Below are 15413 nucleotides of genomic sequence, written 5' to 3' on the forward strand. Positions count from 1 at the left end.
TTTTGGACATGACAACTTGTACTTCTCATTGTTGCATCAGATCCACCTGTATCCTTAAACAACTGGCAAAACCCAAATTCTTGGACTAGGCATAGCTCTGAGGTCAACCATAGAATTGTGAAGATCGAATATCTCTCCAGTCACTAACCTCATCCCATACCTATAACAATCATGCTACAGGTAGTTTGGCTTTAATTATATCCAATAGAACAACAGAAACCCAAACCAATGGCAATCACATCAGAGTTCTAAGAAACCAAGTTATTAGGAATGGAGACATTATTATATTCCTTGACCTTTCATCCAGTGTTCCATATGTGAGAATGTTAGATAGTGTGGTTTCATAAGGAGAAAGGAAATTGTCAATGGTTGGAGGAGTGGCAGAGTTCGGAGAATGTCAGCCAATGAGCGAAAGCATGAGATCAAGAGTTCCAAAAGAAAGACAACTAGCTAGGTGCTGGTGGCTCACACCTGTAATCCTGGCTATTCAGGAGCAGGAGATCTGAGGATTATGGTTTGAAGCCAGCAGGCAGGAAAGTCCACTCCACTGGGAGTGGAGCTGTGGTCCAACTGGTAGAGTGCTAGCCTTGAGCAAAAAGCTCAGGGACAGCACTCAAGTACTAAGAAAGGAAGAGAGAGAGACAGAGAGACAGAGACAGAGAGAGAGAGAGAGAGAGAGAGAGAGAGGAGGGAAGAGAGGAAAGAAAGAATAAATAAGAAAGGAAGGAAAGAAAGAAAGAAAAGAGAGGAAGGAAGGAAGAAAGAAAAAGTTGTCAGAAATTAGGAGAGGAAAGAGAAACTTTTGGGTCGGGGGGGTGAGAGAAATTAATATTGTGAGGACAAATTCATAAAGTAACCTCCTCTGTAAGGAATGGAATAAGACACCATTTCCTGCTATAGGGGCAGAGTTGGCCAGAAAAGGACTTGAAGATTCTCACTGTAACATGACCTGACTGAACCCAGGAGCTCAGAGATAAGGCAAAAATCTCCGGGATTCCAGGGAAAAAGGAGTCAAATTAATCCTTTGGACTTTCACTGTATTCTTCCTTGCTCAGATGACACCATCACTGCTGAGGTGCGTGAGGAATCCTCCTCCAATGATTCAGAGGATGCAGAGAGACACCACCAGTGAGAATGTAATTCACGTCCTTTCTCTGACTCTTGTGTATCCTATTTCTTATCCATCAACTACTACTCTTTTACAGCTCTCTCTTACCAGATTACTCCCTCTTTTTCCAGTTTTTTGTTTTTTATTTGCATTAGACATTTAAATTTTTGAGCTTTTCAGTGTTTAATAATCATAGATATGTCTATTCATTATATCTACAACCAATTTCACCATCTTTCTGAGACTTGCCTTTGGTTTCCTTTGTCTTTGGTTCAGGATATTCAATTCAAACCCATGTACACCCAAGTGTCTACATTGAGATATATATTTAGTTCCTCCGTTTTTCTTTGCGTTTCTAGTTATGGGAGGAATTTGTGGTGCTAGTGTTTAAGAAACAAGAAAAAACTCAGAAAAAAGTGGCTCAAGAAACCACTCATCTTTAACTAGCAGGTATCGGGAGTAACTTTTTTAGAGTAGTGGGGGAGGGCAGTGCTGTTTCTCCATTCTGTGTCAGCAGTTCTCATTCTCTTCAGCAGGCCCAGATGAGAGGGGCTCACACTCTGTAGGTACCAGGCCAGGAGCACACTTTCCTCCAACTCCAGTTCACCATCAGAGCAACAGTTGCTAAAGCCTGCTCAAGTGCGGCTTAGGGAGGGGTGTTGCTTACTGTTCGGAGTGTAGTTGAGGAGGTGGGAGGGAAGAGATGGTAGGGAAAAAACAAAGGTGGAGGCAACAAAATGCTTGATAAGAAATGAACTCATTACCTTGCTCATGTAACTGTAACCCCTCTGTACAGTATTTTCACAATAAAAAAACTTATTAAAAAAAAAAAGACTTACGAATGCTGTCCAAAGACTGCACTTGGAATTCAGCAGACAAACCTTGGTGCTTCCAAGCTTAAATCAGGAATTACCTGATTTCCTGTTAGGAAACTAGCTGATGACTTCTGACCTCCCACATGCCTGAGCTACCCGACAGTCTGTTCTCTGTTCCCCCACTTAGAACCCCGCTGGATGCACATTGCTGATTCCTGAAGTGAACTCTGAGGAGACAGAGACATGAATTCTTGAACTTGGAGCTGCCATCTTGCTAGTCCTACATGCAGTATAAATAATTCTAATTTTAAATTGTTTGGATTCAGTTTGCTTTGAAAATGTGTGTTCTCTTATTAATTGTGTAAATATGTTCATGTATTTTATAATAAACTGTATTCCCTTACTGCATGTTTTAATTAAACTCTCTTTTCTAATATACAACTGTCTTAGGAAAAAATACTTTTAAAAAAGAGGTAGCAGTTTATTGATTATAAAGCAATCACCCTAGTGACCTCTTCCATTACCCATTTTCTCCACATATCTCATGTTGTGTCTATTGAATGCAGTTACTGTTACTTAGTACTTACCATTTGTTTTTATGTCTGTGCATCTCTAGGTATTTTGTTGGCAGAATTCTGCTTATTCTTTTTTTTTTTGGCATATCAAGGTAAGGCTTTTGAAAGATTTATTGAAATAAATTATCTCTGCCTACATATTTACATACCATCCTTTTTCTCAATTGTCAACATCCTAAAATCTTCCAGTTATTTAAAATACATTTTACTGTGTTTTAGGTAATACTGGATTCTTTCCCAAAAGATTACCATAAAACTTGCTTTCGAACGTTAAAAAAATCCAGTGGGACATAAAAGTGACTGTGTGACCTCTGACTGTGGTTCAAATCCTTGAAGTTAACTGGGAAGAACTGGAGAGATGGGATGTAGCTTAGAATTCTGTTTATTCTAATGGAAGTATTCATAGGAGTAAAATGACTGAGGGCCCTGATGGTTTGGATACTGAGATAGCTTGGCTGGTACCTAATTTATGATCCTTATGTCTCCTTTTATGGATCTTCTGTGCTAAAATATGATTCAGGAGAATATGACTTGCTTTCATTCCTCACTTTCAGTTCTGTTAACTGTTTGTTGAAGAATCAGCTGCAAATCCCTGTTTTACTTTCAGAAAGAACAATGGAGTTACAGGTTTTATGATTTGCTTGGTTTTTTTTTTTTTCATTTTCGGATACCTCAATTGTTTATCTATGCAACTTTCTATGGTTGTCCTCAACTTTTGAAATTTGTTTCAAATCTTTTACTCTTATTTAGTTTCTTTGAAATATGTACCCCCATCATCCTTTTTTTGGTCTTGTAACACACAACCACTTCGTTTCTGTTGGTTTCAATACTGTTTTGATTTCAGTGTTTGCATGTTCTCTCCTGACTTCTGTTCATTTACCTCTGAGTTTCTGTCCTGATTAAGGATGTCCTTTCCTGCTTTGCATCATGTCTGTATAAGTATTTCTTATGTTCCAGAAATGATGTTACCTTTAAATGTTTCATTAAATCTTAGAACTTTCATGTTTTTAGTGCCATTTATCTCTGCTGATTCACATTTTTCCATTATATATCTTTGTATGAAAATTATATCAATAGTTACTATCCCTTTGTGATATAAAATTGATTTTAAGAGGATTAGGGTTTACCAAAATGTTTTCAAACTCTCTTGGGCTTTTGCCTGGTTTGGTCTCAGTCTCTTGTGTTCCCATCTAGGATTCTTTTGTAAACCTTTATTACAGGCATAAAAGTCCCCCCATTTAGTTTTCTAATGTCACATTAGTGAATGATAGCCCTGTGTAAACAGGACTGGATATGACCTGTTTCTCACTGGGTCTTTTCTTCTCTGACTAAAGGTGGAATCCACAGCACATGGAAACTGTACATATTCCCAACTCACTCACTAAGAAACACTGTAGCGCTGAGAAAGGTTGGACTGTCTTGTCAGATTCTGTTCAGGAATCCATCTTGATTCAAGTTTCCTGATGGAAAAGAGATATGAGCTTCTGCCAAGCAGGACTGATGATAAAGGAAAAACTCTGATCATTTCAATTTTTCCCTCAAAACAGCTATGGTGATGTGTGCTTTTGAATATGAGGCCTGGGAGGTGCCTGTCAGTGAGTGTATGCGGAATGTTTGTCAATATATTTGTGAGAGTCCATTCCACTATAAAATCTATATCCATGTGCAATACTAGTGTGACATTTTACAAAACAATCCATTACCAATGTATTCTGTACATAATCATTTCATAGAGTTCTTACTGGAGCTAAATCTAAATGGATCTAAGAGTATTTAATATACATGTATGAGAGCAATTAATTTCCATGTTCCTTAAGTGGTTATGATGCAGAGAAAATGCTCCAGGTGTTTGATCCTGGATAAGGAAAATTTGAAGTTAAGCACAGGCCCATTGTTGATGCTCTAGCTTTAGGTTTACATTCATCATTCCGCCATTAGTTTCCTAGCCGTTATATCAGCGATTCTTGCTAATAAACCCATGTTTATCACTGTGATAACTCACAGAGGGATGTTGCTTGAGTCGGGCCCAGTGGTCCCCAAACACAGGGTTTGGTTAGCAGAAGATATTCAGCAAGGTAGAGTGAGCATTCTCATCCCCAGAGAACACCTTCATATGCCTCCAACCTGAATCTGACCCAAGATCTGTTTATTGAATTCATCAGGGGTGAAGTGCATCATTGTATTTGGAATTTTGATTAAAATGGGATGAAATTGGGGATAAAGGCTGAAATGATCCAGTAGATATGGGTAAGTTCAAGGGCTTCCCATCCCATGATTGTATGAAACCATTTGCAATGTTCTGTTGAAGGCTTTGGCTCCACAGACCTAGTATGGGTGTGAGAACTCAGAGACATAAACAAGACAACATGAGCATGACCATGATATCAACTGTCACTGAAACTAATGGATCATAACTTTCAAGTAACTTTCTGTTTATCTTTCTAAGGAGGATTTTGTAGAGAATATGATTCCAACAATATCGAAGAGGATGGTCAGAAATATTTCCAAAATCCAGGAAGAATTCAACAAGAGCTGTCAAGTCACAGCTGCCTCTTTGGAGACTGAACAATTGTAGTATAAAATCAGAAAGAAAAAGACAAGCTGTGCAGAAGTCTGATTTACTCTTTCCATATTTTTTATTTTCAATGTTTATACATACAATATAAATTGCAAATATGTATAACATCACATCAATGAAAGGAAAATGATGTAAAACATTTGATAAATAAAATTATTGCATTTAATGTCATCTTAAAAACCCAAATAATCAAATCCCTTAATGATATATAAAACAATACCTGTTCTCACTAGAGAAAAGGTATGTTAACATCAGCTTCTTATAACAAAAATAAGTGAAAGCCCTACCTCTAGTCTGTCTAATTTAGGTCAGGTAATCATGGAAACAAAAAATGTAGAATTATTTATTTTCTAATCATACACAGTGAAGGAAATAGATAATAGAGTTCTTTTCCACCATAAAATTATTTACACCCATTTATTTATCTAGAAACACTAGCTTGAGAGGTAGTGATATATTCCATTTGTAATAATTTTTCTCCAGAAAACAATCGTATGTCTGGAGAAAATAGTTGAAGAAAATAGTTGCATACATCTTTTCTGTTCTTTTGAGTCTCAATCACTAAGAATTCCACATACTTTGGGATAATCTTGGTCTCCTGAATGGGCTGATGAATGCATTAAAATCAAGCCTCAGAACAACTTCTGCTTCTCAGGCTGTACCTTCTTCCTCTTCTCATGCATTAGTAGTTTCTTGCCAAGTGTGTAAGTCACCTAATTCAGATGACTGATGAAGAGCTGTTAGTCTACTGAAGAAACATGTGCTACCATTGGCGATGCCAAAATTTAAAGGTTCTCTCTTCTTAATGACAATTTTCTGATTTTTCCTTATAGTTGGTGTCATGTCCTTAAACGAGTAAGGTTCCAGTTGTTCCAAAGTGTTTTGTTGTGATGCCACATTGCCATTCCCTCCTTCAGTCTTTACACTTGTGGGTGCATCTTCATCCCAGGACGTCCACTCCTCCATATCTATATGCTTTGGAGCTGAAGAATAATCAACTGTAGTTGGCAAAATTATTTGGTCTCCACTTAAAATTTTTCCTCTGCCAGACCTACACTTTAATCTCTTTAGGAATGACAATACCGTTGCCAAGCAGGTACAAACTTTAAGTAGCTGAAACTGAGTGATGGGCATGGGAGGAATCAAAACCCACTGCACAGATGAGGAAAACAACGTGAGAGTGTCCAGTTACAGAATCCCACGCCTTGCACTGGCGTCATGTGGACTGCACAAAGTTACTGGTCATGAGTGCCCTGTGGGATAGGACTGGGATTTTGGACAAACTTGCCATGAAAGATGAGAGACCAGGCGTGGGACAGCAGGAAGGACTGGCAAATGTCAAGATTTGGGGTTTCCTGTTACCCCACAAGCCCACCTTCCTGTCGTGGCAAAGGCCCTGGGGGCCTGAATCACTCCTTTTTCCCTATTTTGATGAGCAAGTAATAAGAGGTTCTGAGTGTTCTGGCTTTGTAGATGTCTTTTCTTTCTGTGGTAGTGGAAGACTTTTTTCTAGGAAACTAAGTATTTGGTTTACCATGGCAAACACCAAAGCCATGAGTTTTGCTTGGCGGCAGTCACTGGAAATGATGCACAAGAGATTCTGGGTTGGGTATTAGCAGACCAAGTGGGACAGGATTCGCTTACTCACAAGCTCAACCCTCAAGGCAAAACTGCTCTGGATGGGCCAGAGGATAGTGTAAAGTTGTCCCTCACCCTCTGTAACTTATAACAACTTTGCACTTGTAATAGCTCTGCCTTTTCTATCCTCCCTGGTTTACAAGGCACTACCAGAGCTGGTGGATTGAAGCTGTTTTCTCTGGGATTATCATGTGTACTCCGTGCCCTGAAGAAGTGAGGGGATAATGTAACCTTGGCTTTTATAACCCTTCACACCTTACCGAAGGCTGAGGACTCAAATTTCCTTACATTTGTGTGGCCTGTGTCAGGCTATCCCAGGTGCCTTTCTGTGACCACACACAACACTAGAGGATTGTAGGAAGGTGCTGTTGTACAACTGCCCACCATATTCCACTGATTACACCTTGAAGAACTGACCAGATTCAGGAAGAGGGGTCTTCTGGGCAGCAGGCCCAGGCCACTGCTACTCTCATATCCATGCATTAAGTAAGCACCAATGTGTATTCCTACTCCAGCCGGGCCCCTACCAGTTCTGTTCCCTGTCTTTACATCAGCCCAATGGCCTCATGTCTCAGTCTATCAATGGGTCTATGGGAACATTGGAAATCCCTCTTATTGACATGGTTCCAGCTCTTTGTCTCACTGATGAAGGAGATTTTGACAAGTCATATTAGCTTTAAACTTGTGTTTGTCATCTCTAATGATGGCATTGGTGTGAGGATTCCATTCAGTATTTTCCATAATCACTTAAAGTAATCCAAGGCATAAACCATTCACAGTTAGAGCAGGTTGTGGTAACCACATTGCCAAGATGGCTCCAGTTAAATCCAGTATTTTTATTTCACTCATTGTGATGAGAATCTGGAAGTTTCTGTCTTCTCTGTCTTGTGTATGATCTCCACAGACTTCAACTCAGGCAACCAAAGAAGCCTTTGGTACCCCCTCTGGGATGGATTATCTGCAAACAATCTGATGGGGAAATCAAAGTGTCTTCACTCCAGGTCTGCTTTGGGCCCAGAATTTCTCTGAATCATTGCCCTGTGCATTCCAAATCCATTCCGGGATTTCCCACATGGATCAAAAGGGTCTCTCTGTAGAGCAAGAAACTGGAGCTGCAGGTCTTCCATGTCTGTCACTGCTAGAGGGGCCACAAGATCCCATGTTGAGAGACTCTACACTGTATTCCACTGTGTCTGGCTCTGATCTGAACTTCCCTGACAATACTGTTATTATGCCATGAACAATATGGCCAATTACAATTTTGTGCCAGAAGTAGAACTTCCTCCAGCAGACAAAGATGAATCATGGAGCCAGGTCCACCATTTTTCACTTAAGCATTCCATGTAGGGATGTTTTCCCTTGGTCTGGCTGGCCAGGGGATAAGCAGTTACATACTGGAGAGGCCTAGGCCAGAGAATACCTTCCATTTACCTCTAGTCTAGTGCACTGAGAATCATTGATGCACACACCTATCCTGATGCCAAAATGATACTGGCATTGGATATCCTGACCTGACCTCCCTCGGTGTTATAGGTCCCTCTACTCAGGGTTGATCCAGAGAGGGTATTGCCCATCACAACCAACCAGGGGTTCAGAGACCATGCAGAAATGCTTTTCCTAAGCCCCACTCTTCACCCTACAAGGGCAGACAGTCAGATTGGGTCAATATCATGCTAGTTGCAATGCCATTCAAAATGGAAACACCATCCTGGGATGCAGGAGACCATGGAGATTTGCATTTGTGGAAGCCAGGCTCCTGGGTCTGTTTATAGATTAAAGCAAGTTTTGTTGTTTTATATAGGAAATGTTAGACATGAATATTGATATTAAAATTCTGTTCTTCCAGTAAAAAATTAGAATTGACTGTGGTTATATCTGGGGGATCCACACAACCCCAGAACAATGGAAAAGATTCCTGATTTAGGAAAGACCTCACTGTTGTGGAGAGAGTATCCTTAATCTGTCCTCCAATTATATTGCAGACTAAGATTACAGGAGGAGTTTGACTAGGAGAAACAAAACAGGCACTATTCAGGAGAAAGGAAGCAAGCAATAGAGGGAGTTGGATGTGAAAAAGTTCTGGACACAGTGACTTTCCCTTAGAGGAAGAGAATGTCATATATATTTTCTTCTGGTCATATTGGTGGGATTGGATGGCCAGAAAAGTCTGTTGGAGATTAGAGTCTACTTTCCTCATTATAGCAGAGAAGTATTCTAGGCCTTGAGAAGGGAGTGTAAATGAATACGGTGATACATTCCATAAAGGGGGAGCATCATGGGTCACCTCAACTCTTTCCTGTCCTGTCAGCATCATCATAACCACCACTTATGGCCACTGAGAAGATGTCCTCTCCAGTAGCAAAACAAAGCAGCTCCTACCTGCAAGCCACTGATTTCCCTTTCATGCCATTTCAAAAAATCTTTTCTCATTGTTAGTTCTGAGCATCTACATTGAGCTCTTGACATTGCTTCTTTCCATCTTATGAGTCTCACCCTGAAGGTTCTGTTCTTGTCTGGACAATGCAAATACTTTGAACCCATGTCCAACCCTCTTCCTTTTTATCCATGCCTCAGTTTCTGACATCAGGTTGTACCTCTGAATTATTCTGAGCAACCCCTAATGGTTAACTGGAGCACTGGGCTGTGAGTCACCATACCTGGGTCTGGCTTGCTGCAGGGGACACTAGGTTCTGCTCTGAGCACCTCACATAATGTTCTCCAGTACCATTTAATCTCTTTTATTCACAGGTCAAGGAATCCTTTTTTTTTGAAGTCCATAAAGAGAACTAGGAATATCCACGGTTTTGAAAAAGAGAAAGAACAATGTGAGTGTGCAGGGGAATTGACAGAATGTAAGGTCAGGAAGTTCATCCCTTATAATGTGTGTGGCAGACAATGTAGGGTGGTCCTGACCACTTTCTCTCAGGCCACCTTGGAAAAGAATGAGACAGGCCCAGGCTCCCTTTCATGCAGGCAGAGTAGCCATTAGCCTCATCTTGGCAGCCTGGTGGGCACCTAATAGATTGTGACCTCCAGTAGAGGACAGTATACAATTTCAGACCAGTTTTGACTGCTCAAGCATGGGTGGAGTCCTGTGGGGATCTGGGATGAGGTTGTATAGACTTTTCATATGCATGTAAATGTCAAGCACATATTAAAACCAGTGGAAATTCAGGGCAATTCTGATGTGGGATTTTCTTTTTTAAGATGGAATTTTGAAGTCTTTATTACTCAGTTATCAGGCTGCCTGCAGCAAGTTGTTACAAAAGCCTGCAGCCTCTAAATACACATAACACAGCTGGGAAACAGGCCAACAAACCAACAATACCAACAAACCAATTTAGCTTCAATGGAGAGCTGAACTTGGATGCCATGATGACTGGAGGCTAGCCAGTAGACAGGACACAGGATGGGATCACGGAGACACACATAACATGGTGCAATGCCACCTGGGCTGGTCCGGGCCTAAATAGTGTCAGGGCGGGGGCAAGTCCACAGAAAATTCCTAGTCCCAGGCACTGGTCTGGCAGGTTTAATAACCTATCAGCTAAGTGCCTGACTGTCTCCAGGGATCCGGGCACGCCATCACCTGGGAGGCAGGGACATCTCCTTCCCTAGCATGAAGACAAGATGCCAGACCCTACCATCCACCACATGGCCAATATGGCACTGGCCAGACCTAATCTCCCTACTTCATTCCCCTTTTTTTCTTATGTACATGAAATAAAATAATTGATTTTTCTGTAAGAGGGTCGAGTATTTTCCCTGGGCTGTTTACTCCTGTAACTTAAGGAGTCTCCAGAAGTTAAAGTTGGCTCCATATGGTTGGTACCCATATACTCAGGGACTTTGAGCTTTCTTTCCCAGGTCAGGCAGGGTATGATATACAAATCTATGTCCTACAGAAACAATGTCCTTCTAATGTGGGATATTGTTACTTGTGGATATATTGTGAATATGGTTATCCTTTCCTTGTGTATATTATGCTTTCCACATTGGTAAATAAATACCACTTATTAAATTTTAAATATTAATAGTTCTTTTTTATTGTGAAAATACTGTACTGAGGGGTTACAATAATAGTTCTTATATTTTTTTATACAAGCATGAGGTACATGAAACCATGCTATTCTCATATTTATATATATATTTATCAATATCATTTCACAGTGTTTTTTTTTGAGAGGCATAGGCAAGGTTTGATGCTGTTAGAGAATTGTTTTCACAAAATAGAGATCTCTAGGAAGCTGTCCTATTTGAGATATGGGGTTTATCATGGATTACATACAGAGTAGGGGTGTAGAGCAGGTTTTAGTGTCACCTTTCTCATTACAGTTCCTATTTCTTTGAAGCCACATGTGTTGTTGCATGGGTTCCTTTTTATCCCAGAAAGATATGACCTCCCCATCCCCATCTTCTCTGCTTCAAGAACACTGTCAGAAAGCAGCTCCTACGGTTACCTAGATGTATACTAGGATATTTGCTCCTGTAAGATAGGAGCAAGTAGACAGTCTGCAAACAGTAAACACCATTTGCAGAGAAGGAGTGGGCAGGCCTAGCTTCACTCTGGAGCCAAGCCTTTGAGGAAGTCAAGACCCTAGGTTAGCTTCCAATGCTTAGGACACTGGTGTTTTTTGTCTGTTCTTCCTTTTCCTTGCCTCACTATCCACATTTATTAAAGCTCCTGAATAAATTTTTTACCCTAAAATTCCAGTGAGGATTTGCTGGAGTTACTTGATAAGGACAGCAAAGTGAGGAGAACCCATTGAATGTCCTGATAGCTTCATTTATTTTTGCCTAAATTACAAATGTTGCTGTCTTGGAATTTTTTTCCAATTGGGTTAAAATTTACCCCAGTGAGCCCTTCCTTCTCTTTCATCTCTGTAAGTGCCTCCTAAACACCCATGAGAGTATAGGTAGCAGATTTGAATAGAGACCCCAGAGAGGATAGTGACCTAAGGTCCTGAGCCACAGATGAGGGAAATTTTTCTAAAAATGAGCAGCTCAAATCAAGCTTCAAGGTCAAAGGACAGGGTCCACCTTAGTGCTTACCCCTTTCTTTTTCAGCTAGAAAGGTCATTTTAAATTGTCCAGAAGTTTAGCTTCCAGTGTTTATTGTATGATAGCTTTTTCCTTAAATCAAGCGCATCTATTGCTTTCCAGAACTTGTATATGAACTAAAACACATACAGAAAAAAAAAGCACAGAAAAAGGGAGACCTTAGTGAACTTTTTTTTTGTAGAATTTTTGGTAAGAGATTACTTTTGGCCTATTCCCCTGTCCCAGCTTTATTGTGAGGCAGAAAGTTCTATGGAGTCTCCCCTTGGTTCCTCTACTTGGGAGGACACTGTCATACCCATTTGTGCTAATTATGTGTCATCATTGGGATTCAGAAAATACATGGTACAAATGAGTTCACTCTCATCACCCATTAGTTTGACGAACACAGGCTGGCACTGCCAGCCTGTGTTCCTGAGTCATGATGGTGCAGGATAGAGTGAACGGATTTGGTTGCATTGGGGGCCTGGTCACCAGAGCTGCCTTCAAGTCCAATAAGGTGGACACTGTGGCTGTCATTGACCTATTCAACAACCTGAACCTCCTGGTTTACATGTTCCAGTATGATGCCACCATGGCAAGTTCAATGGCATGGTCAAGTCTGAGAACTGCAAGCTGGTCCTCAATGGTAAGGCCATCACCATGTCCAGGAGTGAGATCCCGCCAACATCAAATGGGGCAATGCTGAGGCTGAGTATGTGGTGGAGTCAATGGGCATCTTCACCATGGTGGAGAAGGCCTGGGCTCACCTGAAGGGCGGTGCCATGCGTGTCATCATCTCTGCCCCATTGGCCGACGCCCCGATGTTTGTGATGGGGGAGGATGAACCACGAGAAATATGACAACTTGCTCAAGACCATCAGCATCATGTCCTGTACCACCAACTGCCTGGTGCTGCTGGCCAGGGTCATGCACGCCAAGGTCATCCAGACATCTTTGGTATCATGGAGGGCCTCCTGACCACCACGCACACCATCACCAACACGTAGAAGACCACAGACGGACGGTCAGGTAAGCTGCAGCGTGATGGATATGGCATGGCCCAGAACCTCATCCTCATGTCCATAGGTGCCGCCAAGGCCGTGGGCAAGGTCATCTCTGAGCTCAGCGGGCAAGTGACTGGCATGATCTTCCGCATGCCCACGCCCTCCTTGGTGGACCTTACCTGCCGCTGAATACAATGACATTAAGAAGGTGGTGAAGCAGGCGTCCAATGGCCCCCTCAAGGGCATCGTGGGGTACACTGAGGACCAGGTGGTCTTCAGTGACTCCCACTCTTCCACCTTCCATGTGGGAGCTGGTATCGCCCTCTATGACCACTTCGTCAAGCTCATCTCCTGGTACAACAATGAATATGGCTACAGCCACTGGGTGGTTGATTTGATGGTCCACATGGCCTCCAACTCCCTCACTGTTGGGGATGGCCCCCCCCAACCAGTCCCCTGACACACAGAGAAGCCCCCCTCCTAACCGTTTTCATCCTGGACCTCCGCCCAAAGGGAGGGGCTCAGAGCCCTGATGTGCCCACCACTGCACCACCAATAAAGCTGGCTGTACCTCCCCTGCCTCCACAAACAAACAAACAAAAGAAAAACACTATTCTCTGCCTTCTCACAGAAAGCAGCTTTGGAGATTGAGACAGTTCAATTACTGAGTAGTGACTTTTTTTTCCCTCTTTTTCTGTCTGTCATGGGGCTTGAATTCTGTGCCTGGGTGCTGTCCCTGAGCTCTTCAGCTCAAGGCAAATGCTCTACTACTTGAGCAACAGTGCAACTTCTGGTTTTCTGGTGGTTAACTGGAGACAAGGGTCTCATGGATCTTCTTGCCTTGGCTGGCTTTGAACCTCCTCAGATCTCAGCCTCCTGAGTAGCTAGGATTATAGACATGAGCCACCAGCACCTGGCTAATAGCAACTTTTTTTTTTTTTGGTCGGTGGTGGGTCCTGAACTCTAATCCTGGGCGCTGTCCCTCAGCTCTTCAGTTCAAGGCTAGTGCTCTACCACAAGAGCCATAGCACCACTTCTGACTTTTTCTGCTCATGTGGTGCTGAGGAATCGAACCCAGGGTCTCGTGAATGCAAGGCAAGCACTCTATCACTGAGCCACCTTCCCAGCCCTAATGGCAACTTTTATATACCATATTTATAATAATTTAGTGTTCATATAAATTCCACAGTGTGCATTGTGTAATGGATACATAAGTCTCAGGGAATGAGGCAAAATGATACATTTTTTTTTGCAAAGCAAACTTCAAGCCCAGGGAGCTTCAATTGAATATTTCATCTGAATATTTCAAGTAGAGATAAGGCCCATCTTATACACACCCTTCTAGAGCACAGATCTGGGTAAAACACCACCATACCATTTCCCTTGAATGAGAACAATGGTAATGTCACTCCAGCCACGGACACTATAGACAAGCAAATTAATAGACCAGATGTTCCTGAAATTACCTGTCCAAATTTGACATAATCAGAAACATAGATTTAGCAATGTTTAGTAGAGAAACTAGGATTTCAGAATAGGTGCCATAGGGTTGATCAGGACATGATCCCTGCCATTCATGCATTGCTGAGAGAGTGGGAGAATGGACTTTGTCTTGTGTCTGAAGAAGTTGCTTTTGGTGATAGTGGTACTCTTGGGATAGCAGGGCTTGGGAGGTTATAAGAGAAAGTTGTGTGGTAGGAATTACAAGCAGTGGCTTAGAAGAGGATATCTCTTAGACTGTGACCAAGAGCCCTGCAGGTCTCTGCAGAATGAGATGATGGTACTGAGTTTTGTTGAGAAAGACATGAACAGAGATGTCCATGCCCAGAACAGGGAGTAGCCATTGCTCATTCTCAGCTCTGCTTTCACTACTGGATCAGTCAGTTGCTTAGACCAGTAGTCAACAGTGGTACACATCTTTCTCCACTAAACCAAGTCACTATGAATTGAACAGATCACCTGGCTGCCAAATGTGAGAATCAGAGGCATGGGAAGCCTAGCCCAACCAGAAGCCCTGCTCTGCACTGATGTCACCACAGTTTGCTGGGCTGTTGGGAGGTAGTGAAAAAAAAACTGGCTTCCATTGTAAGAACCTGGAGGCCTCCACTATTCCCTGATGGCGTGTTGACCCCCATTTCAGTTCTGTCAGCCTGGTCTTACATCCTTGATGACCAGCAGCTGTAGAGTACCCCTTGCCCCTAATGGCTTCAGGACCTTGATGTCTAGCAGTTGTAAAGCTCCACCTGAGTGGTTTTCTTTGCTTTTATAAACTCTGCTCCATTGGAGGTCTTGACTGTTCTTAGTTTGAGGTAGCCCAGGGCAAGGCAGTCTCCTGCCAGCTAATAAAACTCCTTTGTTACTTTGACCAAGCCTCTGTGGATTTTCTCAATTCCAAGGTCATTTCATCTGGAGGCCCCAGTGAGATAATCCATTTGGACTGCGTCAGGAAATTCCCTCGTTGATGAGCACCTCAGCCCTCAGGGGCAGAAGCTGAGAGATGTTTCTCAGCTCAGAGGTTCCCTGAGCCTCCCTTGAGGGTCTGTTTTCTGGGGACCAATGTGGACAGGAGTTATTTAGATTTGGGGAGACTTAGCATAAGGCTGGATGCAACTCTACTTCCTGAGTCTGAGGCCAGGACAAGACATTTCCATGTCT

General features: G+C 42.2%; 1 protein-coding gene and 1 pseudogene across 1 annotated transcript in view; one reads left to right on the forward strand and one right to left on the reverse strand.

Annotated features, from left to right (window-relative positions):
- Positions 1 to 6210, reverse strand: part of LOC105997192 — a 29626-nt gene extending 23416 nt beyond the window's left edge. The window contains 1 exon segment of the mRNA XM_013031522.1: positions 5655 to 6210. Within this exon segment, the coding sequence (XP_012886976.1) occupies positions 5655 to 6210 (556 nt within the window).
- Positions 6211 to 12196: 5986 nt separating this feature from the next.
- Positions 12197 to 13218, forward strand: LOC105997193 (annotated as a pseudogene).
- The last annotated feature ends 2195 nt before the right edge of the window (positions 13219 to 15413 follow it).

Source organism: Dipodomys ordii, unplaced genomic scaffold (genome assembly GCF_000151885.1).
Source record: "Dipodomys ordii isolate 6190 unplaced genomic scaffold, Dord_2.0 Scaffold141, whole genome shotgun sequence".
NCBI lineage: Eukaryota > Metazoa > Chordata > Mammalia > Rodentia > Heteromyidae > Dipodomys > Dipodomys ordii.